General features: G+C 35.5%; 1 protein-coding gene across 1 annotated transcript; it reads left to right on the forward strand.

Annotated features, from left to right (window-relative positions):
• The first annotated feature begins 610 nt into the window (after positions 1–610).
• LOC121429651 (26S proteasome non-ATPase regulatory subunit 1-like) lies at positions 611–27,290 on the forward strand. Its single transcript, XM_041626794.1, has 8 exons — positions 611–733; positions 4,801–4,917; positions 21,443–21,545; positions 23,924–24,093; positions 24,776–24,946; positions 25,855–26,178; positions 26,728–26,803; positions 27,211–27,290. The coding sequence occupies exons 1-8, from the start codon at positions 695–697 to the stop codon at positions 27,282–27,284; spliced, it is 1,074 nt and encodes a 357-aa protein (XP_041482728.1). The 5' UTR covers positions 611–694; the 3' UTR covers positions 27,285–27,290.
• The last annotated feature ends 8 nt before the right edge of the window (positions 27,291–27,298 follow it).

Raw genomic sequence — 27,298 nt, forward strand, 5'->3', positions numbered from 1 at the left:
CATGCACTTGTTCTCTGTATCAAGTCTTTTTTTTAGATTTACTCTTGCCTCATCAATTAAAACCATCAAGTCATACCATCATCTTTTTGTTGTTTGAACCATAAATTTTGTTCAGAGTCCCAAGCATATCAAGTACATGAGCAGAAAGATACAAATATTTTCATAATTGAAATAAAAATCTTTGGTATCCCCATTCTAGTTATTTATTCATTAAAATATCTTTATACAGGGTAACATGCTCAGATTGACTGTTTTTTCAGCATGGTCCTGTTAGTTGCATTAGTATATTAATTTTCTTGTTTGATATAAATGATTGTTTTTGGAAGAAATACATCACTTTGATCCTTGAATTGGCAGGGTGAAAATTTTAATGTTTCTTTGCAAAGTTATCAGTTAATCAGTAATTAAACTTCAAACTCATTTCTATATTTTCTCTAATTTACATTTAGAACATGTATGCTATATTATTAAGAATGTACCTAAAGAGAAATTAAATTGTTGTCAATATAATTTGAAAATGATAAAATAGGGTACTCATGATTTTCTGTCACTACTGTATTCATGATTATGCTGTGCACAAGTACTTATTTGATGTTTTCCCTATTTGACTCGTTACAGAACACCTGAACAATGTCCAACTGTGGTGTCCCTCCTGTCAGAGAGCTACAACCCCCATGTTCGATATGGAGCAGCCATGGCCCTGGGTATTGCATGTGCTGGAACGGGAAGCAAGGTAATTTCCATTGTTAAAAAAGGGGAGACAACTGTTCAAATGCACACAGAATGATGATGGGAAATTTCATTAACTCTTACTTAATAAAAAAATATGTATCTTGTGTTTCTAATGAAACATACATGTAGCTGCAAATAGTTGATATATAGGAGGAATGATTACTTATTTGAAGCAATAAAGCAAATATTTAGATTTTAGAATCTTTATTATTCTATTGAGATCACTACTATAGAAGCAAATTTAAACAATTCATAATTTGCATATAAATTTTCTTTCATATTTTCTGCTGGTAAGTATCATATTAAGCCATTCTGAATATGTAATACCATAGAGCTATTAACAGAAGGAGATCTGACTCAAACGCTTTGCCCCATGCGCGGCACCGCTAATCCCCTCTCAGCAGGGTCCCTCACGGCGCATTACAGAGGCCGCTCGTAAATCAGATAAGGAAAGTTGATCGACGCGATCAACAGCTCGGGTTTGCGTTTGCGCAGTAGTGTTTTCACCCATAATGCATTTCACATCGGCTTCACGAATTTTATGCAAACATGGCGGCTCACGATTTCGAACGTCGTGATTTCGAAGACGAAAATCTGGTTTTGGAACCAGCTGAATGCAGGCCTGACCAGATTTCACAAAAAGAAATACGGGACAATCGACAAATAAAAGTACGCTGCATGAGCGGACGACCGAGCCAGGTCTTTAAAAAAAAGATCAACAAAGGAGGCTACACGGTGTTCGACTTGGGGGAAAATGTACAGAATTGGAAGGTGGGGGGGGGGGTGAACGAAAGAATGAAGGAGGGAATGAAAAGGCGAAAGAAAAGAGTTGAATTGAGAACGGATAGAAAGAAAAAAATGAAGGGGAAAATGAAGGAAAAAATAAAGAAAAAAAAGGAATGTTAGAATAAAATGATGAAAGATAGAATAAAAGAAAAAACGTTTCCGTCATTATTTGAAATGAATTTAGAAGGAAAGAAAAAGAAAAGAAGGAAGGGAAGATGTGTGAAAGAAAACATAAGGGAGAGAAATAAAAGAAACAAGAAAAAGGATGAGGAAAGAAAGAACGAATAAAAGAAAAATGCTTCCTTTATTCTTTGAAAGAAAGAAAGACGGGACAATCAACAAAAAAGATACACAATGTTAGACATGTGAAAAATGTAAAGAATTGAAAGGGAGGGTAAATGAAGGAGAGAAAGAAAAGAAAAGGAAAAAGGAAAGGAAAAATGAACTGAAGGGGAAAATGAAAAGAAAAACATTAAAGAAAATTAGAATAAAAGAAGGATGAAAGAAAGAATAAAAGAGAGAAAAAAGGTTTCCGTCATTCTTTGAAATGAATATAGAAAGACAAAAAAAGAAAGGAAGGGAAGATGAATAGATGTGTGGAAGACAAAATAAAGAAGAGAAAGGAAAAAAGAAAGTGAGAAAGAAAAAGGGGAGGAAAGAAAGAATGAAGGAAAGAAATATTTTCCTTCATTCTTTGGAAGAAAGAAACAAACAAAGAAAGAAGAAAATAGGAAGGGAGGAAGGAAGGGAAAGAAAATTATAAGGGAAAAGAATTGGAGGGAAAAATAAAATAAAGAATGAAAGAAAGGAGGAAAGAGAGGGAGGAAAGAATGAAGAGATGAGAGAATGACAAAAAGAGAAAATAATGGAAGGAGAGAACGAAAAAGGGGAGAGGAAGTGAGAAGGAAGCAAAGAAAAGTTTAAGGAAAGAAAGAATGAATGAATTCAGGAAATAAGGAATGGAAATTTGATAAAGAAAAGTAACAGAAAGGAGGAAAGAAAGACAAATGAACACAGAGAGAGAGAAAGGTTCAGGAAAAAAAGATCGGAAACAAAGATAGATGGAACAAAAAATGGCAAGCAGGAAGGATATAAGGATGAACAAAGAATGATAGAAAAGAAAAAGGAAAAAAGTTCAAACTTCAAGCAAACAAAAAAATCAAGTCATCTAACAAAAATCATAATGAAGTTTGGTGTTTTTTAATATATATTTTCAGAATTTTGAAAAACTAACATTATTTAGAAATGAGTAAAATTTTAAAGTGAAACATTGTCAAACTTAAAAATTAGATGAAACAGCGGCATCATACACAACAAGACTCAAAACGAAAGCTGAAACAACAAGATCTAGTTATGAAAACTAAATAATTTGTTCCACCGATTACATCTCCAAATTAGTTTCATTGTTATCTCTGCTCGTCATCTGTTGGTTATTTGATGAAAAAAATCACCACTTTTAAATGCATTAACTACATTTTGTTCAATATTCTTAAATACGGGACAAAAAGGCGTCCCGGGAAGGGTTTGTCGGGACGCCGGGACAATTAAAGGAGAAAAATACGGGACAATCCCGGGAAATACGGAACGTCTGGTCACCCTGGGAGGGAGGGAAATAAAGAAAAAAGGACACAAATTAGAAGGAAAAAATATAATAAAGAATGAAAAAAAGGATGAAAGAGAGGGAGGAAAAAATTAAGGAGAGAATTTAAAAAAAGAAAATAATGGAAGGATCGAGAAAGAATGAAAAGAAAAGGGAGAAGGAAGCAAAGAAAAGTGGAAAGAAAAAATGAAGGAAAAAAGGAAATTTAAAATAGGACGGAGAGTAAGACAAACAAGGAAAGAAAAATGAACAGAGAGAGAAGATCAGGAAAGAAAGATAGGATGGAATAAAAAAAAAAAGGGCAAAGAGGAAGGATAGAATGATGCCAGAAAAAGGATATGAAAGAAAGAAAGAAAAAAGTACAATCTTAAACATACAAAAAATCTCCTAATCTAACAAAAATCATGATATTCGGTGTTTCTTAATATATCTAGAACAGAAATAGAATGTTTTAGAAATGAGGGGGGGGGGTCAGGTGTCCGGACACTTTATATTTTGGAAGCCTTTTTTTTTCTTTAGATTAAACTAAAGATATGAATTCAATAATTGTAATCATCTTTTATTTTGTTCTCTAAAATAATTTTAAATCATGATTATTTTTGGTCCTAAAAATTGTAAAACTTCGCTTGTAATTTTTTCCAAATGACTTTGTAACTTAAAATGAATCGTCCTGACATAGAACTGGGTATACTTCTTTGTGGTCCCAAACATGTTGTTTTTAATTTCTTTATTATGTAGAATAAAAATTTTTATACTTTGTTCTCCTTTTTACTGGTTTGTAAATTAAATCTGTTCGCTCCGCGGCCCCTGCTATTTTCCAAAAACGATACAGAGACAAGAGCTGAGCGAGCACGGCTCCCGTCATTCATTACACTCACTTTCAACTTACACAAATAGGAATGCGTGGGGAACCGGAGGGTACTCCACGATGCGACAATCGCCAGAGAAATGCCCCGCAGATTCGTCGTTATATTATCGATTCTATTGTACTCTTGCAAATGATCTTGGCATGAAAATTTAGCTCAAAATATGCTCTTTCATCTTATTATAATTTCTAAAACAGGTATGGGTAGGAAAAGATTTAACCATGGAAGAAAAACAGACATACTGAAAATTACCAATCTCCAACTTCCTCCGTTTGTAATTTTGTTGAGTCAATTCAGATTGCAACGTATTTGGTATGTATGCAAAGGGGATCATCTCAGAAGTTCAACCATACATAAAAGACGTACATCAGGAATCCGTACGAAGAGATATGGATGTTAGAAGAACAGCAAGTCGTGTTTCAATTTTGAAAAAAAAACTGAGCTCGGGGGAAGTTATGTGGGAGAACGTTGTTTACGGCGGTGCCTCGCAGGGTCCTTCAAAAAATCTCTGACCTCAGATTTTACGAGGGGGCTTATCGCGTTATGTAAGCGTGCTCTAACTTTGGCCTGGCGGCTCGCCGATTGATGTTAGATATCGTTCCTTCGCCCGAAGGAAGCAATAACAAAGGATTAACAGAGGAATTGGAAGATGGTTCTCCTTCTCTGTTAGCTCCATGGTAATACCTAGGTCGTGTAATATTGTATTTTTTTTTCTAAGGAACTCAATGATATCTCAACTATAGAGCAATTAATAACTTAACACAAAAGTTTATATCACTTTGAATTTTATCTTTAATTCTCTTTTTCTTTTATCAGGATGCTTTGAGTATTCTTGAGCCCATGTTAAACGATTCCGTCAACTATGTGAGACAGGGCGCCCTCATTGCTTCGGCCATGGTTTTGATCCAGCAGAACGAAGTCACTTGCCCTAAGGTTAGTTTCAGAAATGAGTATTTCTCAAATCACATAACATATTTTTTATTTTGGTATTATTATGTTGATTTATTGTATCAATGGTGTTAATTTTGTGTTTTAATAAGCTGCAATTTTGTTCCTTATCACTTGAAGACAGGGATAATTACATTTTTCATTCTCATATAAACTATTATACTGCATGTATGTAGGCCCACTTGCGCAGGTGTCTGTATTTATACATATTTATGTAAAACAAAGTAATATTAATCGATACACGGCTGGTAGGTTGTTATCATTAGACTAGAATTTTTCCAATGTTTCTTGACATGCCGGATGTGTTTTCCTTTTGGCCCTGCTTTTACTGTAATTTTCAAATATGGACTTATATGGATGTATGTTCAGGGCCGTAGTCTTTCTTGAAGGGCGTCCTTTTTCAAGCCTTTGTGCTTATGACTGTCCCCTCCCATGCAATGATTGTTTATTGTTATTCTACCATGAAATATTGTCAATTCATTTTATGTTGTATGAATAATTTTTGCATGGAAATAAAGAATCTTTCAATCACTCAATAAAACAAGTTGGAACCCAAGAATGCACTTTTTTGTTTACAAAGGTATGCATAGAAAGGGTAAAATTGAGAACAATATACATTAGAACAGATGGAAGAGGAAACTTATGAATATGTGTTAGATTGGAGAAGACAAGGTTTTATATAAAAAGAAATAGTGTTGAATTAGCCTTGCAGTCTTATGTAAGCTGCGAAAAGACAAATATCCCTTGGTCGTCATCAGATGAAAATGAGTACTCCATCACGTCTGGTTTCCTGCTGTACTTGTCCTTTCGTCCGTTGCCATGGAGATGGAAGAACAACCACTCGGCTGCTTTTGTATGATTCTTGTAAATGAGTGTACGAGTTTGCATTTCTCACTCTTATTGTTGGGTAAGGGAAGTCCCCACTGTAAGAAGTTGACATTTTCTGTCTCGAGACTGATGATTATACATGGTGGAGAGGCATGATAACTTTCTCATTTGATCTAAATAGAGGTATTGACCCTGCACCTCTGAATGGGTAGCATTGAGAATTTCTTACATAATTGCCTCTTACTGCAGACTGAAAGACATCTAGGGAATATTGGAAGGCCTTGAGTGGGATTATTGTTCTTCAGCGAGTAATAATATTTCTACGCAATCCCACAAAAATTGGTCATCCAATATTATTATTATTTTGATACCTCCAAAAAGCTAAACATAAATTAATAAAGCAAAAAAAAATTGTTTTTACTCAGCATTTTACGTCAATCCTGTAAATCATGAGCATGGTGACTGAGTATTTTCATTTTTTTAAAAAGAAATCTCTGTAAAGTTGTGCTACCGTCTAGTGCAAGCGCATTTGAATTCAATCTCGCTCCTTTGCCACACTTGGCAACTAATACGCAATGCAATTTCATTGTGACATAACAATAGCTTCATGCGCACACAATCATTATTAGTCAATGATAATTTTGTGGGCGGGGCAAAAATATTCATTTTATCCAATATGGAAAATATTGGATGGTTTTCATAGGCATACACGTTAAAAATCAGTTTTAATATTTTCTCTTTTTTAAACAACCTTGCAAGACGTCAAAAATATCTGCGCCTCTAAAACCCTACATAGTAGATTTGCTGAAAGATAAGCTGCATAAATGAAATATATTTTACGTTGAAAATAAAGTGAGATGGCAATTTCACAAATTTTCACATTAAAAAAAAATAATATGAGATCAGAAACCATAATCACATTCAATTCATCGGTGGTTAATGCATCACTGTAGGTTCTTAGAAATGGAAAGCTAACCATTGAAATCGGATATGTGCACAGGGTAATTCATGCACAGACACAAAGATATGTAAATAGTTTATTTGTTTCCTACCCAGTTTAAAACAATGTTTTCTCATTCACCTTTTAACTCTTTGCTCTGTGAATTATGAAACCTATGGCTGTTAGATTGTTTTCATTTGTAGGTGTAATGGCTAAACATAATACAAAGATGATTTTCAACAATAATCAAATGTAAAGAAGAATTTGCAAATCAATGTGACTATATCTATTTGTAATATAAATGCAAAGCATAGGATTAGAGCTTGTTTGGGGCTAATACAGTAGAATAGCACTATTTCTTTTGTTCATAGATGTGTGGACCGATGTTGATAAAAGCGAGCCAATGCTGGTGACATTGGTTGTTGTAAAGGAAAGACAATATCCGATTGGAGCAGTCAATGCTGTCGAAGGAGCATTTCTCCAATTATTTTTAAATGTAGATAGTTGCTAGAGACAGTAATGCTTGAACTTTCTTGGTAGGGTATTATCAATGTAAACAAGACTGTTTAGTCATCTGCTCACCCCTAGTCTGTACCAGCCAAAGAATTCTGAAGCCAAAAATAGCTAAATGATCCCAGCCCCCAACCTCCCCCCTCAATTTTCACAATAGAATACACCCTCTAATTGCTTGCTTTGATATTAAGTCCAGGGACTTGTTGCAGAAAGAGTTGCAATCCAACGCAACTCTAAAAACCACACGCAACTTGATTTCTAACCAATCAACAGCACGCATTTTGGGACTTGCGATTGATGTTTTTACTTGCGTTTAAACGCAACTCTTTCTGCAATGGGCCCCTGGTGTGCTTGTTTTAGTTTCAAGGACTTCTGAGGCCCACAGTTGCTAGATGACCCCCCCCCTCCCCCCAACCACCACCACCTTCTATTATACCAAGAAGGACATGCCCCAATTGTTCTTCGTGGATGCAAACCCTGCTGTGCCTATTTCAGTTCAGAACTGTGGAGAGTTGCCAGAAAGGAGGGATGCATCTGACTTCTGTAAAACCCCGAGCTTTGTAGAAAAATGACCTCTGCAATATTAAGAGATTTGTTACACCTGCATATCCCCTCTGGTGAATTTAACGTATGATATATTATCAAAGTCATAGTTATTGACTTCGTCAATACCTTTTCTCTTGAGTAGGATGGCTTAACTTTCACCTGTAACGAAAACTGTGTCTGTGATCAATAATAAATGAGTGAATTTGTAATGATAAATGATTATGAATTGTAAATGAATGAATTATAAATGATAAATGAATGAACTATGAATCACAAAGGAATTCAGTATGAAAGATATTAATGATAAATGAAAAAAAAATCAAACGAAAATAAATGATTGATAACTGAACGAATTTAAGAATGATAAATGAACTATGAATGATAAATGAATTAATTATGAATGATAAATAATGAATACCATATACATATAATACATATATGCAGCTTCATTTGAAATTGTCCCCAGCCAATCAACATAGTGAGGAAAAAAATCTCCACTAAAATATCTTGCCAGATAATTGCTCAGTTCCTCTGAAACTATATGGTTGTTTTAAGCTTTGAGGATGCAACTTTTCATGTTTGACCAAAACATCAAGCATTGATCAGTAGATATTTGCAGACAGACAATTAACTCAAACAATTGTAATAATTATTCTTGGCCTCCACTGTCTCCTGACAATTCGAACACAGTATTCTCTTTAAGTATGCAAGACAGAACACGGCAAAATAAATCATAGGGTCTAGATAAGGTGATCGGAATCATTGCACTGATTCTAAAAATGAAAATCATGTAATAATATTGAGATGATATTACATCATTTTCCATAAAACTCAGAGTTAATTTATTTAGCAGTAACTTCTCAAAGAAATGGGTTAGTTTGTAGCATTTCATCAGTTGAGAGCCCCATCTGAAAGATGTTCCGTTGACAACCAGAAGGGCACTATTGCTTTACAAAGTCAATGGTAGTAGCACCCTTCTGGTTCTCGGCTTACAATTAAAAGTCTCCTGCCATTGGCGTATTTTTCATGGCCTCGTATCTTATTGCGCTTGATGGTGCCATTTCTTAACAAGTCTCCAGAGGCAAAGGACACAAGTGATGGCTGCAGAGTTCAAGTAATTACCAGAATTATTACTGCTCAACGGAAAGCAGAATACAAGTAAATGAAGAATCCTTTAATAGAGTTCCGCGAAAGCAAGAATTGAACATCCCTTTGCGCTCTATGGTGCTATTTCTTAACAAGTCTCCAAAGAACAAAAGTGTTGGCTGCAAAATTTGAGTAATTACTAGAATGATTACTGCTTCACGGAAAGCAGAATAAACAGGGAATTCTCATTTTCGCGAAAGCAAAAAAAAAGAATAGAATTTCCAGTTTGCAAACACTGACTTTAAGAAGGACAGGTATTCTCATGGAACCGAAACATAATTATAATTTTTGCAAAATCATTTTATACAATGCATCCAATTGTTTTCATAAATTCCCGTTTTCACTTGTATCATGCAGCATTCATTTTCTTTAAATAAAGCATTGTCACATTGTCTTATTTTCAGTTGTAATTTAATGAAGTTGTAGTTGTTTAATCCTGACTATTCTATCGATGTACTTCTTAGAAAATGTCATGCAATGGCATAGAGTAATTGTTTGCATCAATGCTCTCCAGGAAAACATTTTTCAATAACTGAATCCACTCAACCTCTATCATGTTTGATATGTATACTCTTATTTCTATTTAAATTGGTTTAAACCCCCAAAAAGTATTAAATTGCATCTTCACAGCATGTATGCAGATCGCTTCTTCAAGCAAATCAATCATTCAGACAATAATCAGGTGCTATGTTTGCAGAGATTTTTCCCTCCTTCCTGGTCTGGCATTAGTTATATATAATGGGTTTGATGGAAAGAAGCAGTATACTTAAAGGCAAGCTGCCAAGAAGAGAATAATTGTTACAAGAGTTTTTAGCCTGAGCCGAAGTCAAAAGCAAATCACCATACTGCTGTTGTTGGTATTGGTCATTAGCGTCAAGAAGCTTCTCAATCAGGAAGTACGAAAATCGAAGGTGTGATTTAATGAGGTCAAGATCTTCTTGGTCAACCGAACCTAAATCTTGTCGCTGAGGTGTCTCTCTTCATGTTTTCCCACTAATGGTGTCATATGCTTAATCTCAGTATGCTAACCAAGCCAGGATAGCATAGAGCAGGGGTGTTTGGTAATGAATGGCGTCTGATGTTGGCCATCAAGTTGAGCATGGGTTCATTGCACCAACAGTAATTACCCCTTGATTTGTGAATCATGTCCTCTTTTCTTCCTGTGCTACTTCTATGAGAGATTAATTGTTATTTGGAAACTGCTGAAGCAATGAAGCTCATCAAAGCTGATATTATCCATTTTGTCTATAGTTGACAAGAAAATAATGTTGATTAAACATCTAGCTTAATAATAATAATAATTGGCATTTATATAGCACTTTATCAATCTACGACTGGTCAAAGCACTTCACAATTATTATTACCCGGTCACTGGATTCATAGCATTTCAAGCAGCCTGTTAGGCGAACACTTGCTAAACCAACCACAATGACGGTTGTTATTACAGGTCTTGCAGGTCTTAGCTTTTGTTTCTGAAGCATCCTTAGATTTTTTTATCTTTGAGTCAAGTCATATTTGTTAAGTATAATTTTCTGAAATAGAAATCTAGTATCACTCTTTGAATGCTCACCAATCCTTAATTGTCCAGATTCATTCTTCTCAAATAAAAACACCCTTTTTCTTCTCTCATTATATATCATTCATACCCTCATCAAGTTATTTTAAAATTCATTAAGTACTACAATGATTAGAATTGAAGTTTGTTATGTTGTCATTCCTTGGAAAGAAATGGCTTTGAACTTATAAAAGTGTTGGTACGTTTGAGGTCATTTTGTAAGAATCTTTCTCCTTGCGTCACAATCTCATGCTGTGCTTTGTTGGTGATTGACAGCATACAAGGATTCTTGGAATTGTCTTTTCAGAGAAGCAGTATGCTGTCAAAACAAATTACCTAACTAAAGTCCTTCCTTTACATGAATTAGATTCCTCTTAGATCCGACATACTTCTTTTAATGCTATACATCTGATTTTATATATAATAATTTTATATAATCTTTCACATATGTTACTTGCTACTACTGCTATGTCTACTACTTCTACATTTGCATTTAAAACTTCTTAATGAACTACTACAGTAGCTCTATACTATACTATACTCTACTCTATACTACTTTTAGTACTATTTCTACATCCACTGTGCGCACTATTTTTTTTAATACCTATATTAGTTCTCCATCTACTTCTTTTACAAATATTACTTCTACATCTACTGCTTCTACACCTTTTACCAATATTACTTCTACATCTACTAATTCTACTTCTACATCTACTACTTCTCCATCTACTACAACTACTTCTACATCTGCTTCTACATCTGCAATTTCTACATCTTCTACTTCTATATCTACTACATCTACAACTACTACTTATACATCTTCTACTTATACACTTTTCTACATCTACTACTTTTACTACATCTACTACACTATACTTCTTTATCTTCTACTAAATATACTACTTCTTTATCTTCTACTTTTACGTCTACTTCTTCTATATCTACTACTTTTACATCTATTACTTCTTGATCTACTTCTTCATCTACTACTTCTTCATCTACTTCTATATCTACTTCTTCTACATCTACTTCTTCTATATGTACTGCTTCTACTTCTAGTACTTCTACATCTACTTCTTCTATATCTACTACTTCTACATCTAGTACTTCTACATCTACTTCTATATCTACATCTACTACTGCTACATTTACTACTTCTACATCTACTATTTCAGATCTACTATTTTTTCATCTACTTCTACATCTACTACTTCTACATCTACTACTTCTACATCTACTACTTCTACATCTACTACTTCTACATCTACTACTTCTACATCTACTACTTCTACATCTACTACTTCTACATCTACTACTTCTACATCTACTACTTCTACATCTACTACTTCTACATCTACTACTTCTACATCTACTACTTCTACATCTACTACTTCTACATCTTCTATTGCTGCATCTACTAATTCTTCATCTACAACTTCTGCTTCCATTTTTTCTGCATCTACTACCATAATTCTTCATCTATTACTCCTACATATACAACTTCTACTTCTGCATCTACTACTTCTACATCTACTATTACTACATCTACTGCTTCTACATATAATACTTCTACATCTAATACTTCTACATCCACCATTGCTACATCTAATACTTCTACATCCACCCTTGCTACATCTACTAATTCTTCATCCACTGCTTCTACAGAACAATTATTTTACATCTTCTAATCCATACCTGTACTCATTCTATATCTACTACTGCTGTTATTTCTACTACTTCTACATCTACCACTCTTACGTCTTCGATCATTTCTAGATTTATTAATTCTACATATCCTACGTGTACTTCTACATATATGTCTGTTACATTTACTAATCATACACATATTTTTTTCTTCAAAATCTATATCAACCAATTTTTTATCTACATCTATGTCTTTTATGTTGATCCTGCTTTAACATTTTCTACTTCTGAATCTTCATTTTCAAAACCATTTCTTGCTTCTGTTTAAACAAATACAACTGGGTTGTATTTTTCAAAGTAAATCTTCTGTTTCTACACCTTCTGTTTCTTCAGATTCAGTGGTTTTAGAGAACTCTGAAAAGCTTGCAAAATCTCAAGTTTCTAGTTCTATATTGTAGTAGACTAGAACCATTTGAAATTCAGGGTTTGCTATTTCTTCAACTACTTATCTTATTTCTCGTGAAACTTCCATAAAAAATACACACTCTGATGCTTCACATTTAATTTGTGGTAAATTATATAAAAAAAATCATGGATGGTTGTTGTTGATATCAATATCATTGATTGATATACAATATTTATCTTTAACTGAACACTTGTCTTTTCCTTGGTAGTTTAAGGACATATGAACCAGTAGTCTTTAATCAGGGGCTGCGGAACGGTTTTCAAAGGGGGGGGGTGCTGACCATGCAAAAAATACAATCATATGGTCATTTGTATGTTTTTGTACAAGGTTTTGGCTTCCGTTGCCCCTGTTAATAGCCCCCCCCCCTCAAATTTCCCACAGCTCATACTGTATTTTGCCAGGTTCATTACTTGTCATACAATGTTTTCTGCAGTTTAGTATTGTAATGTCTAGGTCCACTTTACTGATAAGAAACTTATTTACTTCTCAATATACTTAATCATGTTACCAAGTAGCAAAGCAGGTACTTTTCTTTTCAAAAAACATTTTAGTTTCTCAGTTGTCAGTGTTAGCCTTTAAGATTTATAATTGGTTTAAGCCTTGATGTCACAGAAAGGAGTAGTCTTGAGCAAGACATCATCAAGGATTAGAGATAAATAATCCTGCATTTGAATAATCACATAGCAGGGTGTAACACCACGTGTGCATGCACCTATTTAATTACAATGCTTTTAACAGGTTCCATTGGATGATGCTGAGCAGAGCTTTCTTAGTTCCCTTACAATCATGTAATAGTAGGTGGTTTCAGACCGCCTCGAAGTTCGCCAGTTCCAGGTATTCTCTGATCGGGAAATTTACCCCGATCAGAAAATACCAGGTATTTTGGTAATGTGAAAGCAAACTACGCGTAATATTCCTGAAAGAAAATACCCGCTAAATAGTAGGTACTTGGCGAAATTACGAGAACTTTCGTGGGGATTTTTCCAAGGTCGCAGGTATTTTGGCGATGTGAAAGCAAATTACGGGAACTTTTATCCCAGCGTGTCGTTGGGCGCGGCGGCGTGGGTGGCTGCTGGGCTAGTGATTTTGAATCTCCCGCCTTGCCTGCTTATCAGACCACACTGCGCATGCTCGTAACTTCGGGAACTTATCCCGAAGGATGTGTTTCGGGGCGGTGTGAATGCAGGAATAATTAACGGGTATTTTCTAGCCTTAAAAAGTTCTCGTAATTTAACGGGGATTCTTGTGATCGAGGCGGTTTGAAACCACCTAGTGTTGGGCTGAGATTCTTCTCAAGCCCCAAACAGACTGAGTAGGTGGCCTTTACAATGTTTGCCGACCTTACGGTTTATACCTAATCAGTCTACAATAATGAGTCTTTTTAATCCCAATTCATTCGTTTTTCACGGCTTGGTAGATGTCCCCATATCCCAAATGGCCACCAATAATTACAAGGAGGTAAATTTCTGAATACGGATGAATTCCAATCATCCACTTGATTGTTTTCGAACCGCCTTCTTCTACTTCTCCCACGAGAATATAAACTTCTTCCAGTTTTTGCTCACTTTTCCTTTCCATCCCTATACGTAATTTTTGTTCAAACTATCAACCAACTGCTAGTGCACTCCTTTATTTTTTTTCTACCAGTTTACACAATAAATCATTTACAAAGGTTAATCATAGGTTTCCATTTCCCCCACGAGGGTTAATTATGTCACTTTTAAAGCTTAATTTACCCCGCCTGCAGCCGATCTTCCTTTAAGTGAGCAAGAAGCCTTATAAGGGGTGAGGCACTTCTCACCTAGATGAAGCTCTCGCTCTCTCTCTTGGTCAGAATAGCAACTTGTGGAGTCGTAAAAAATAGGGGGTTTATCCAAGTTATGTGCCTGTGCTTGTCTGCTTGTGAATGTATTCAACCGTTTATTAAATAGATAACTATTGAGTTGTTAGCTAATATATTTTTATTGCATGATTAAAATATTCATATTATATTGGATGGCTCTGATTGGAATACCAGAAATATTCCAAGAGTTTTGGCAAATATTCCACGAATCGAAGATGAGTGGAATATTGGCCCTAACGAGCGGACTATTTCTGGTATTCCATGAAATAAAGCCATCTAATATAATTATTATCTATCCAACCCCTAGCAATAAAAAAGAGAGAGAAATTTTATTGAACAAGTCATATCCACTTATCACATAATGGCATCATCACTTCATAAGATCAAATTTGGTCATTGACATGCAATTTGCGTGTAGTTCATTATGACGTAATTGAGTGTCGTACTGTCGTGCTCTTATGCTGCGCATCGCATCGCTTTCATTGTTGTATGGGTTGTATATTTCACGCATTTGCGCATGCGCACAATACTTTTGAATATGCTCTCATATTCAATAGCAAATTTTGTACAGGAGCCTATGGAATAATCTTTGGATTTTGGTCATTCTAGGGATACGCTCTGATACTGCACAGGCAATTGATGCGGACCAAAATACGAGTTTTTAATGTATGGCTTAAATGCTCTATATAGATGATAATAGATGTTATTCCATTCTGGGGTTTTTTCCACAGTACTTCATGCTATTCCCTCTCGATTATGTGTTTGAGATTCAAGCATGAGATAGCTAGCAGAATACAACAAAAAAATCTCAATACATCTTCTATCGCGTTTCCTTTTGTATTTTGGAGGTGTAAAGAGGTATCTCAATGTGCCTGTTAAACCTTGACAACTCTTCACGCCTCTGCATGCCATGGACTATTTGGCTGCCTCAGATAGAGGATGTGAGGTGAAAAAAATAAATAAACAACACCGTCTCATTCTCTCGATGACCTTCCAAGGATTAGGAGGGCGTTTATAAGCTATTTAGTAGCTAAGAAAGCACATACAAGACTGTTCAAGACTCTATTAGTCTAAGTATTAAAGCTTTAGGATTAGACAGAATATACTAAATCCCTCTTTTTGTCTAATTTGAATCACAGGGGCTCTTGCTCATTTCATTTTCTGTCGAAGTTTCATCTCTAATCCATTACATCTGTGTAATAGGAGAGGACAATTCAAGGAAAAGCTACATTATTCCATTCATGATTTAATCCAATAATGTGAAATTCAACCTTAGAGAGAAAGACTTTCCCAATCTTCAAGTTGGTTTTATCATGCCAAAAAGCATGTTTTTATCATGCCAAAAAACATGTTTTTATCACTGCATGTAATAATATAAATGATAATAGGTAATGTATTTACAAGGGATATTCACCCTTATGAAACTTTTATTGTAAAAACAGCAGGAAAAAATAGTGAAAATATTGGTGAAGGTTTAAGGAATATACATCAAAGATTAAATGAGTTTCTAGGATTTTAATGTTTTAATTTGTGTCATATGCGAGCAGCTCCCCCTTTATCTTGTTAAGTAAAAAAAATCAATTAAATGTCATTTTCTAGAAAAAAAAATGGTTTTTGATGACTTTCTGTACATCAACAGACAAATTGTTTCACACCCACTCCCGAAAGTAACAAGATCTTTGTCTTCATGAACCATTGAAAATTTGATATTCAAGCATTTTATATTACATAACATACGGGGCAGCTGCTTGTACATGACATCACAAATCAAAAATGTATAAGTCTTATAACCTTCTTAATCTTTGATAAATTTTCCTCAAACCTTTACCATTTTTTTATTATGATTATTTCTGGTATTGTTACAAAGAACTTTTTTTAAGGTTAACTTCCTCTGTAATCATGGATCGTAGTAGAACCCATGATTTAATGTATGTAGTTTTGTCTGCTGTGATATTGAATCTCCTGTAACACACACTTATTATTCTGCCTGCTTCAACACAACCTGCTGCTTCTAGCACTTAGTAGTACATTCAAGGAATGTAACCTCACCTGGGTGGAGTGCTGCACAATATGGATACATTTCTTGCGTTAAAAAAATATCAAAAATTCATTTGCGAGATTATTTTTGCGTTATCTGTTTGATGTCTTTCCCAATTTTGTTTCTTTTTCTCCCTTTATATTATACTGAGGGGTTTGGATGACAACGGTATATTCCTAGGAAGCAAGCATTTGAGCAATTATCATATCGCGTTGCAGTAAATTGTAGAAATTCTTTAATCATCATCTATATTCTTGCTCTATTATAAATTAGTTGTGAACTGAGAATTCAGTAAAATCATCCACCACCACAAGGAAGTAAAAAGTGGTTCTACAAAAGAACTAATAAGATTGAAGTATTTGAAGGGAGGTATTAGAAGAGTGCTATATGCTTTTAACACTGCATTTCCTTAACCCCATATTAAAGGACAAGTCCACCCCAACAAAAACTTGATTTGAATAAAAAGAGAAAAATTCAACAAGCATAACACTGAAAATTTCATCAAAATCGGATGTAAAATAAGAAAGTTATGGCATTTTAAAGTTTCGCTTATTTTCAACAAATTAGTTATATGAACGAGCCAGTTACATCCAAATGAGAGAGTTGATGACATCACTCACTATTTCTTTTGTATTTTATTATATGAAAAATGAAATATTTTTATTTTCTCGTCATTGTCATGTGAAATGAAGTTTCATTCCTCCCTGAACACGTGGAATTCCATTATTTTAACATTATGTGCTTCAGGCAATGAGGTCCTAATCATCAAATTCGTAAAAATTGAAATATTGTATAATTCAAACAATAAAAAACAAAAGAAATAGTGAGTGAGTGACGTCATCGACTCTCTCATTTGGATGTAACTGGCTCGTTCATATAACTATTTTGTTGAAAATAAGCGAAACTTTGAAATGTCATAACTTTCTTATTTTACATCCGATTTTGATGAAATTTTCAGCATTGTGCTTGTCTGATTTTTCTCCATTGATTTAAATCAACATTTTTCTGAGGTGGACTTGACCTTTAATAGCCTCAACCCCAAACTATCCTTAACCCCATACTGTCATTTTTTTCATTCACACTGTCTTTCTTAACCCCATACTATGCTCAACCGGGGTTAATGCCTTAACCCCGGACTATCCCTCAGCTCGTGAATATTGATGATTTTACCATACAGAGCGCGATTAGCGTGCAATTCGACTTCTGTGATTGGCTAATGCTTAACCCCACTTTCCTTAGCCCTGTTTTGTTTTCACACTGCATCTCTTAGCACCACAATAAGCTGGCTAACCCTGCTTTTTTGCAGGGCCAGATAGTACCGTACTATTAACCGTGCTAGCCCACTTTGCTAAAACGTAACCCTGAGAAATTGGTGGGGCTAAGACCCCCCCCCCCCCTTAGCCCCACCAATTTCCCGGGGTTAAGGAAAAAAAGTGCAGTGTGAAAAGCATACTAGAAGAACTTCAAATGGTGGAATAATAAAACTCACAAATTACTCTGGTCTTTCCCAGATACTAATTGCAGTCTAACACATTGTTATTGAGGCTTGCAGTGAATGAGAGCATTTCAAGATACATGTCATTGTGGCTTTCTGAAAAAGTGATCATGGTGTTTTTAATGAGAAAATAAGATATACAGAGGTTTTCATTCCTCTGAATCTGATAGAAATTGGGATTTCACTAGTACTGGAAACAGAAACATCATATTTCAGAAATCCTGTTACAAGAATAAAACAATGATTCAAGATGAATAGAGCAGCTGATTGAGATAGATCTCAAGATTAAGCAAACTTGTGCTGATGACAAACCACCTTAATTTCTGCTATGTAGATAAAGGAACTGTTCCTGGGCTAGTGCCATGATTATTAGTAGTATTAAAGGACAAGTCCACCCCAATAAAAAGTTGATTTGAATAAAAAGAAAAAAATCAAACAAAATAACGCTGAAAATTTCATCAAAATCGGATGTAAAATATTAAAGTTTCAATTAATTTCACAATACAGTTATATGCACATCCTGGTCAGTATGCAAATGAGGAGACTCATGATGTCATCCACTCACTATTTCTTTTGTATTTCTTTATATGAAGTATGAAATATCTTAATTTTCTCCTCATTGTCAAGTGAAACAATTATTAATGCTTCCCTGATCTTGTGAAATTAGAATTGTTTAATGCTATATGGTTCAGTCAAAAGTTGGTCCTAATTGTCAAATCTGTAAAAAATGAAATAATAAAAAAGAAAGAAATAGTGAGTGATGGACATCATTGACTGACTCATTTGCATGACACTGAGTTGTGCTTATCACTGTTTTGTGAAAAATAAGCGAAACTTTATTGCCATAACTTTCTTATTTTACATCCAATTTTGATGAAATTTTACCATTATGCTAGTTTAATATTTTTCTAAGGGGTGGACTTAAGCTGTATATATACTATTGCTGCTACTGTAGTTGATTGTAGGCTTTGAAGATGTATCCGATTGATAATTTTCTTATTCAGCATGAAAAGGGTGTGCAAGTCTATTTCCCTATTCTTTTGTTATTTTCAACAAACACAGATGAACTTTCTTGATCCTTATTCATAACTGGTCTACGTGATTACCTCCGATATACCTTCACATCCCCTATGCATCCCTGGCCAGCCCTCCACCCATTCATTCAAAATCACAAACAAGCGTTTCATAGTAACTCAGACAATGATTTATAATGGGTAATGAACCCCACAGGACCGTTCAGAAGTACCCGTTTCCCATCCGCCCCTCAAAAATACTCCATTTTCTCAAGGCTCAGTCGAAAAACAATCCTTTTATTTTTCATCCGGTCCGGTTATTCTCTTCCGTATCATCTGTGTCTGTGCATTGTTTTCATCGAGGTTAGTTCTCAAATTGAAATCAGATCATTAATTTTAGCCAGGATTGTAAACTGACAGGAGTTGCATTTAAAATGATACCCTGGTGGATGGTAAATGGAAGATTGGTTGCTTGTCAAGGCGTCTGAGTTGATCTGGGACATGGGGGCGTTGGAGGATAGGTCTGGTGTAATTGGCCGCCGCTTTGTCTTGTAAATTGACTCTTGCACTTTGGGGATGGCAAACTGTTGTTTGATGTTTGAAAGAAATACAGAAAACACAGATTTATTGGGATTTGTAAGGATTATTTCAGGTATTTTGTTGCATTGTTACATTATGTGAAGAATACATGTAAGTCACTTAAGAAGTTGTAGAATATTAACACTATTATTAGCTAAAAAGGAATCAACTTGATTTAAATGGTATTTTCATTTTTTTTTTAATTTGATAGTTACTGTGACTACAATAGCACTACTCTGAATTTATAGTACATTGCACTAATGGAGAGTTACTCACCTGTGACATCACAAATTAATCATTTTAAATCCATAACTCCTTCATTATTTAAATGAGTTTTCTCTAAACCTTCATTTAATAATAATAATAATAATTATAATGATAATGATGATGATGATTATGATAATAATATAGGTACATTTGCCCAGGGAAGCCACTTCAGTTCTGAAAACTAAAGGCTTGAATTTAAATATTTTTAAGTTTAAATGTTTTTATCTGCTTTTATCCAAACCAACTTGACCCGAGAGTGACCTTCTTAGTGATGTACATAAAATCAGATCTCTTCAGTATAAAATCAGCCATCCTTTTTAGTTTGTTTTGATTGTGTATCTGTGCACACTTACTACCCCCCCCCCCCCTTAAATACAAAAGATAAACATTTGCCCTTGAAATAAAAAAAAATGAAAGAGATTTCATCTTTGATTAATCAGTAATAACATCACATGAATGTCCTGAAAGATATCCTGTGTGTACATTATGTTTGCTACAAATGTAAACAATTCATTTCAGCTGAACTTTAGAACTACATTGAAACCTTGATCTATATATGCAATGTTTATTATTTTTCATTTCATCAGTCCTCTCATCATCTTGTTTCATACCCTTTTGCAAAGCTTATAGACATGTAGAAAATGAAAAGTAGTTGGAAATTGTTCTTGCAGATTTTGGGGGCATGCAAGAATGGAACTTACAGTTATGCTGAATATTGATGATACATGAATATTGTTGTGGAACTGATGATATCATTGATGACGATGACCATATTGATTATGATGATAATGATGATGATGATTATGATGATGATGATGGTGATGATGGTGATGATGATGACGATGACGATGATGATGGTGATGATGATGATGATGATGATGATGATGATGATGATGGTGATGAGGTTATGGTGATGATGATGATGATGCTGATGGTGATGATGGTGATGATGGTGATGATGATGATGATAATGATGATGGCAATAATGATGATGATGATGGTTATTGTAATGATGATGATGATGATGAATGATGATGATGATGATGATGATGATGGTGATGATGATGATGGTGATGATGATGATGGTGGTGGTGGGAGGCTGATGATGATGATGACAGCAATTATGACAATGTTGATGTTCATCATGATGATCATGGAAAGGATATGTTCTTTTTAAACTCCCGGTCCAATCATTATCGTGCCTTCAACACGATAACCATCATTACACTCATGCAATCCTAGGAATCATGCCAGTTACCCACTCCAGACCTCATTATATTTTTTCAAGAGCTATGTTGTCATTTCTCCTGTCAACATGCTCCTCCACCAACCCTCCGATCGTGATCACCTTGTCAGAGCGTGTCCATCGATTACTCTAATCCTCTGACGCAGGTGCTCTCCCTCCGGCTATTAGCACTTTAATCACCCTCTTTTCATCCCCTACATGCAGGTAACTGTCAAGAATCACTGGTAATTTCCTTCCGATCTGTTCATGTCCTTTCTGAGTAGATTAAAGAAAGTTAGCATAGGCACGCGCCAAGGTCGTGCTTGCATGTGAGAGAATCCTCAACATTTGATATTTATTGGATATTTATTTGATGATTAACATCAAGATTTGTTTTTATTTATTGTATTAGATGGCCCATTTCAGAAGCATGTACAGCAAGACAATCAGCGATAAACATGAAGATCTGATGGCTAAGTTTGGTGCTATCCTAGCTCAGGGGATCATTGATGCTGGTAAGAACACCCTTTGAATCAATTATCATGGTATTAGATCCAGGGATTATCCATGTAACAATAACAGGTGCGGTGGACCCATATGATTGACAGATTCCTCCAAATATAACCAATTATCACCCGTATCAGACATCTGAGCTGGTCATTTACAAAACCGTATTGCCCTAGATTCATAAATATCGGGAAGGGATATGTATATTATTTGTATTTTCCTCGGTCTCAATGCGCATATTTACTTTGCATGCAGAGACGACGCAAAATATACCTTTGTATTTTCCCTGGTCTCACATCCGGGCATTTGAGGATGCGTATAAAGAGATACGCTTCATAAGGATCTGCGCGCCAACAATATACGTCATAATAAAGACATCACTGGATCCAAGCGCTTGCAAGTATGTCATAATGGTAAAGTGCAGAGCCTAGACCCTTATATTAACAAGACACAATATAACTATTTTAAAAAGAAATATCACCATTATCACGATTTTTGCTCTAGATATCTGATTTGGATGATAATAAAAATATTGACTGGCTCTTCTTTCGGGGAACATCAAATATATTGCCCTTAAAAGACCCATATTGCCCTCGTCTAAAGACTCGGGCCAATATGATTCTTTTGCTGGCAATATATTTGATGTTCCCCTCAAGGCCAGTCAATATTATATAATTATCACCCGTATCAGACATCTGAGCTGGTCATTTACAAAACCGTATTGCCCTACATTTTCTGAATATCGGGAAGGGTAGGTATATTGTTTGTATTTTCCTCGGTCTCAATGCGCGTATTTACTTTGCATGCAGAGACGACGCAAAATATACCTTTGTATTTTCCCTGGTCTCACATCCGGGCATTTGTGGATGCGTATAAAGAGATACGCTTAATAAGGATCCGCCCACCAACAATATACGTCATAATAAAGACAACGCTGGATCCGAGCGCTTGCAAGTACGTCATAATGGTAAAATGCAGAGCTTAGACCGATATTAACATGACACAATAGAACTCTATTTTTAAAAGAAATATCCACATTATCATGATTTTTGCTCTAGATATCTGATTTGGATGATAATAAAAATATTGACTGGCTCTTCTTTCGGGGAACATCAAATATATTGCCCTTAAAAGACCCATATTGCCCTCGTCTAAAGACTCGGGCCAATATGATTCTTTTGCTGGCAATATATTTGATGTTCCCCTCAAGGCCAGTCAATATTATATAAATATTCCTCTGATCAGGTGTGATAACCAATTTACCAATCATATAATCTATTTTAATGTTTTAATCAAATTTTTTAGACTTGAATGAAGGTAGCAAAAGCGTTACCATTGGGGGCTGTCTCATATTGCTGTTTATAGTATTTATTCCTGACTTTATATATGATTGGTGAACCTTTCTGCTGACTTAGCATCTGAGAACAGGTTCCAGTCACGCATTAAGTCACGCATATTAAAGACGTGAAGCCATATATTGGGTTTTATTGAAATCTCTTTTCTTTTCCCTTCAACTGTTCTACATCCATTAAGGATTAATGACACGCATCTGGCATCAAGCATTCCTTAGTTTTTTTAATCTTTCAAACAACAAGTTACATCAGTATACCTGTACCCCTTAATCCCCTAGTTACAAGTAGTTGCATTATGTCAGTATGGTCGATCCTACCTGTATTTAGCGATGTACTATGCTTGCATAGAAAACATCCATTTTATTATGTGCTGAAAAAGTATTATCATCTATATAGAGCGTTTTAGCCGTACATTAAACCCGCATATTGTGGTCTGCATCAATTGTCTGTGCAGTATCAGAGCTTGTCCCTAGAATAACCAAAATCCGAAAAGTATCCCATCTAGGCTTCTGTACAAAATTTGCAATTGAATATGAGAACATATTCAACAGTATAGTGCGCATGCACCATCGCGTGAAATATACAACGCGTACAACAATGAAATCAATGCGATGCGAAGCAAGAGTACGACACTCAATGACGTCATAATGGACTACATGCAAGTAGCATGTCAACTACCCAATTTGATCTTATGAAGTGATGATGCCATTATGTGTTAAGTGATATGATTTTTTCAATGAAAATTCTCCCTCTTTTTGATTGTTAGGGGTGGGATAGATAATAATTATATTGGAAGGCTTTATCATGGAATGCTAGAAATATTCCACTCGTTAGGGCCAATATTCCGCTCATCTACTATTCGTGGAATATATGCCCAAACTCTTGGAATATTTCTGGTATTCCATTCTGAGCCATCCAATATAATATAATTATTGTTACCGTACCTTCAGATGGTCTGAAGTTAAAATTTACATACAGTAGATTTGATATAAACTTTGTATTTATCTCCTCTCCCCCCATCCGACTACCCATAGGTGGCCGTAACGTGACAATCTGCCTGCAATCAAGGACCGGCCACACCCATCTTGCTTCGGTGGTAGGGATGCTGGTGTTCCTTCACTTCTGGTATTGGTTCCCCCTGGCCCATTTCCTTTCCTTAGCATTCACCTCTACCGCTGTCATCGCTCTCAACTCCGATCTTGAGGTAGTTCCATTCTTAAAGTGTTTTTTTGGGGGCGATCCAGCCTCAAAGGTTTCTTAAAGCCTTTGTGGAAAGCCATCCTATTACTTTGTATCAACTCATATTTTGATGTTAATTTTGTATGATGGTTTTATCTTATATGCAAAATAAAGATTGAATTGAATTGAAAGATATCGGGTGGTTTTCTGGCAAGTACTCCATGATAGGACTTGTCCGATGATTTGACAAGGTATGCTAACTCTGAAACCTACTCTTTACTATGAGACACCTTTTGCCTCTCAGCCAATCAAAAGCAAGGAAACTTGTCAGATCTGACAAATTGTCGGATGAAAGATGTTCATAAAATGCTCCTCGCACATCCAAGTTCACATAGGCCATGGTCTCAATCTGCTAAAATGCTAAATATAGTGATAAATCTAGATACCTATGATGGAGTTTAAGTCCAGGATTATCCATTCCACTATGCTTACCCGCCCCCTCTGTACTCATTGTAAAGTAACCTCTTAATCCACAAACTCTCAAATTCAACTCTAATTTGCTGTCCTCCTTCCAAATTTGATGCCTGTGTAGGAGTTCAAATCCAGCACCAAGCCATTCCATTGTTCTTACCCACCCCTCCAAAGTCATTATAAAGTATATTTAACTTGCTTATTCTACTATCATTCCCTTGTATCTATGACTTCAGATGCCTGTGATGGAGTTTAAATCCAGCGCCAAGCCATCCCATTATGCTTACCCACCCCCTCTGGAGGTACCAAAGGAGAAGGAAAAGGAGAAGGTAGCCACCGCTGTCCTCTCGATCACCGCCAAGGCCAAGAAGAGAGAGAAGAAAGATGCTGAGGAGAAAATGGTTGTGGTAAGAAATAAGAAATTGTTTTTGCCCTGCGATAATGATGAATAATACTGCAATTTCTTGAATACACTTATCCACTGTGCAGTGCTCAAGGCTCTGTTGTCATTGTTACCCTGGCTTAAACCCTTCTAGTCGTCCCATGACACCAAGCATTTCAAAGAATGAATTTTCCTGCCAGTCACCCATTTGACTTGGTGGAGTGCCAGCACGATATTGATAAATATTATGCTGAAGGCTTAATTCAATTCCATAAATCCAAGTACATACTTGATGCTTGTTGTAGTAGTCTCTTTGGCAGCTCATACAGAAAGCATAGTACAACATAAACATTTGATGATCAAAAGTAGAAATAACACCAATGTGATCACTTGCAATTTGGATGACTTTACCATTTTACCATGTTAATATTGACCGTAAAAATACAAAACCTGTGACCCTCTATTTCATTTACGAAGAGGATTTTTCAAGCCATCCTGATCCTAAAAAGAATGTTCTGATTACTCAAATAGTTTGAGAAGATTCCCCCTACCCTCTTCATAGTGAGTCTAGCTTGCTTCCCATGTATGCCTCATATAATGACAATTCTAAAAAGTATGTACATGTACATCCAATTGCCAATAGAAGAAGTGTTAACATTATGGTCCCTCTCAGGATTTATCTTGCAAATCCTAACATTACTTTTACTACTACTTGTATGATGACCCCAGAAGAAGACTACCGATATGTTGGAGCTTTCCTAAAATATTTGTCTCCTCTGTATGCTTCATGGGAAGAGGTTTAGCGCTCTCAAATCACACGGATTGAATAGATCAACAAGTGAAAATAATTCTTGGATCAATTGGTTGTCAAACATACCGAATTCATAGAATTACCCATCAATTTTATTATTTGTTTTGATTGCCCTTTCATAGGATGAAGCCGAGGGTGCAAAGGAAGACGATAAAGAGGTCAAGATGGACACCAAGGAGACTCCCGACCCGAAGGCCAAAGATGACAAGACCAAGGATGCAGAGAAGACCAAGGACGGAGAGAAAGGGAAGGACGGAGAGAAAGGGAAGGACGGAGAGAAGGGCAAGGATGGAGAGAAGGGTAAAGATGGAGATGAGAAAGAGAAGGAGAAGAAGAAAGAGCCAGAACCCTTGTTTGAGATGCTAGGTAATCCTGCCCGTGTCATGTCGGCTCAGCTCAAGGTTCTCTCCATTCCGGAGGAGTGCAGATACAAGGCCATCAAAGCGGTAAGTAAAGAGGCTGGTGCACACTACACCATACCTGCCAAGCGTTCGGAGTAAATAGGAATATTCCTGTTTTGGGGAAAAGAAAATTGCCATTTTAACCTTATATCTGCGAAATTTATTCTCTCATATTGAATAGGAATGTTAAAAATGTTCCTAGTTATAGAAATTTCTTAGTAATCCGTTCAGACTTCTTGGCTGTCATGGTTGGTAGTTCAAGACTAGATTCAATCTACATGTCTAGATAATTATCTTTACAGGCAAAGCGTTGACATGTAGATTTAATCAGGGTAAAGCATCTCTATTCAGTTCCTATTGTCTTTTTAAAATCAAAATCATGACTTGATGGATCGAATGTTATTTATGTAACACAATTTCATTTGTCTATCATTTATCGAATCTGATTTATACTTACATAACTTTGGTACTTGATCTTACTCGTGCACTTGCATTCTCTTATAATTATGATTTCAAACAAGTTCATTGAATTTTTACTATGTGAAATTCTCAAAATTGTTTAATATATTTTCATTTTTGTTTGGTCTGTAACAGACATCCATCGGAGGTGTCCTCATGGTGAAGGATCTCAAAGACTCTGAGCCAAAGATGATTGTCAAAGATGTCGCTGGTGAGTTATTATCCTGGCATTTTTCTCTTTTTTTAATTCCAAGAGAGATTTCTTCATCCAAAAACTCAAAGTGAAGACATTTATGTCATTAACAGGGTGGAAAATCATTACAATGATCATGGGACGGTTATCTTTGGGTAATTCCTTGAAATGTTCAATAGTTTTGTTTGTCTTTTAATATTGTATGATTCTCAAACAATCTGTAAAATGCTGCTTTAAAGCTATTTGAATGAATGTTTCACCTGTCTGTACAGAAAAAATATACATTATTCTTAAAAACTGTTCAATGTACTATTAATTGTGTGTATAGACAGGACTTTCCTGATGGTAGCAGGCATGTTTTCTTTTATTTGATTGTGTTTTTCATTTTGAAATAAACATTTCTCTCTTTCTTTTTTTATTTTTAGCTGGTGGACCAAAGAAAGCTGAAGATGAGGATGAACCAGAACCCCCTGAACCATTTGAATGGACCGATGAATAAAACACTCAAAACAT

The sequence above is a fragment of the Lytechinus variegatus genome, chromosome 16, assembly GCF_018143015.1.
Source record: "Lytechinus variegatus isolate NC3 chromosome 16, Lvar_3.0, whole genome shotgun sequence".
Lineage (NCBI taxonomy): Eukaryota > Metazoa > Echinodermata > Echinoidea > Temnopleuroida > Toxopneustidae > Lytechinus > Lytechinus variegatus.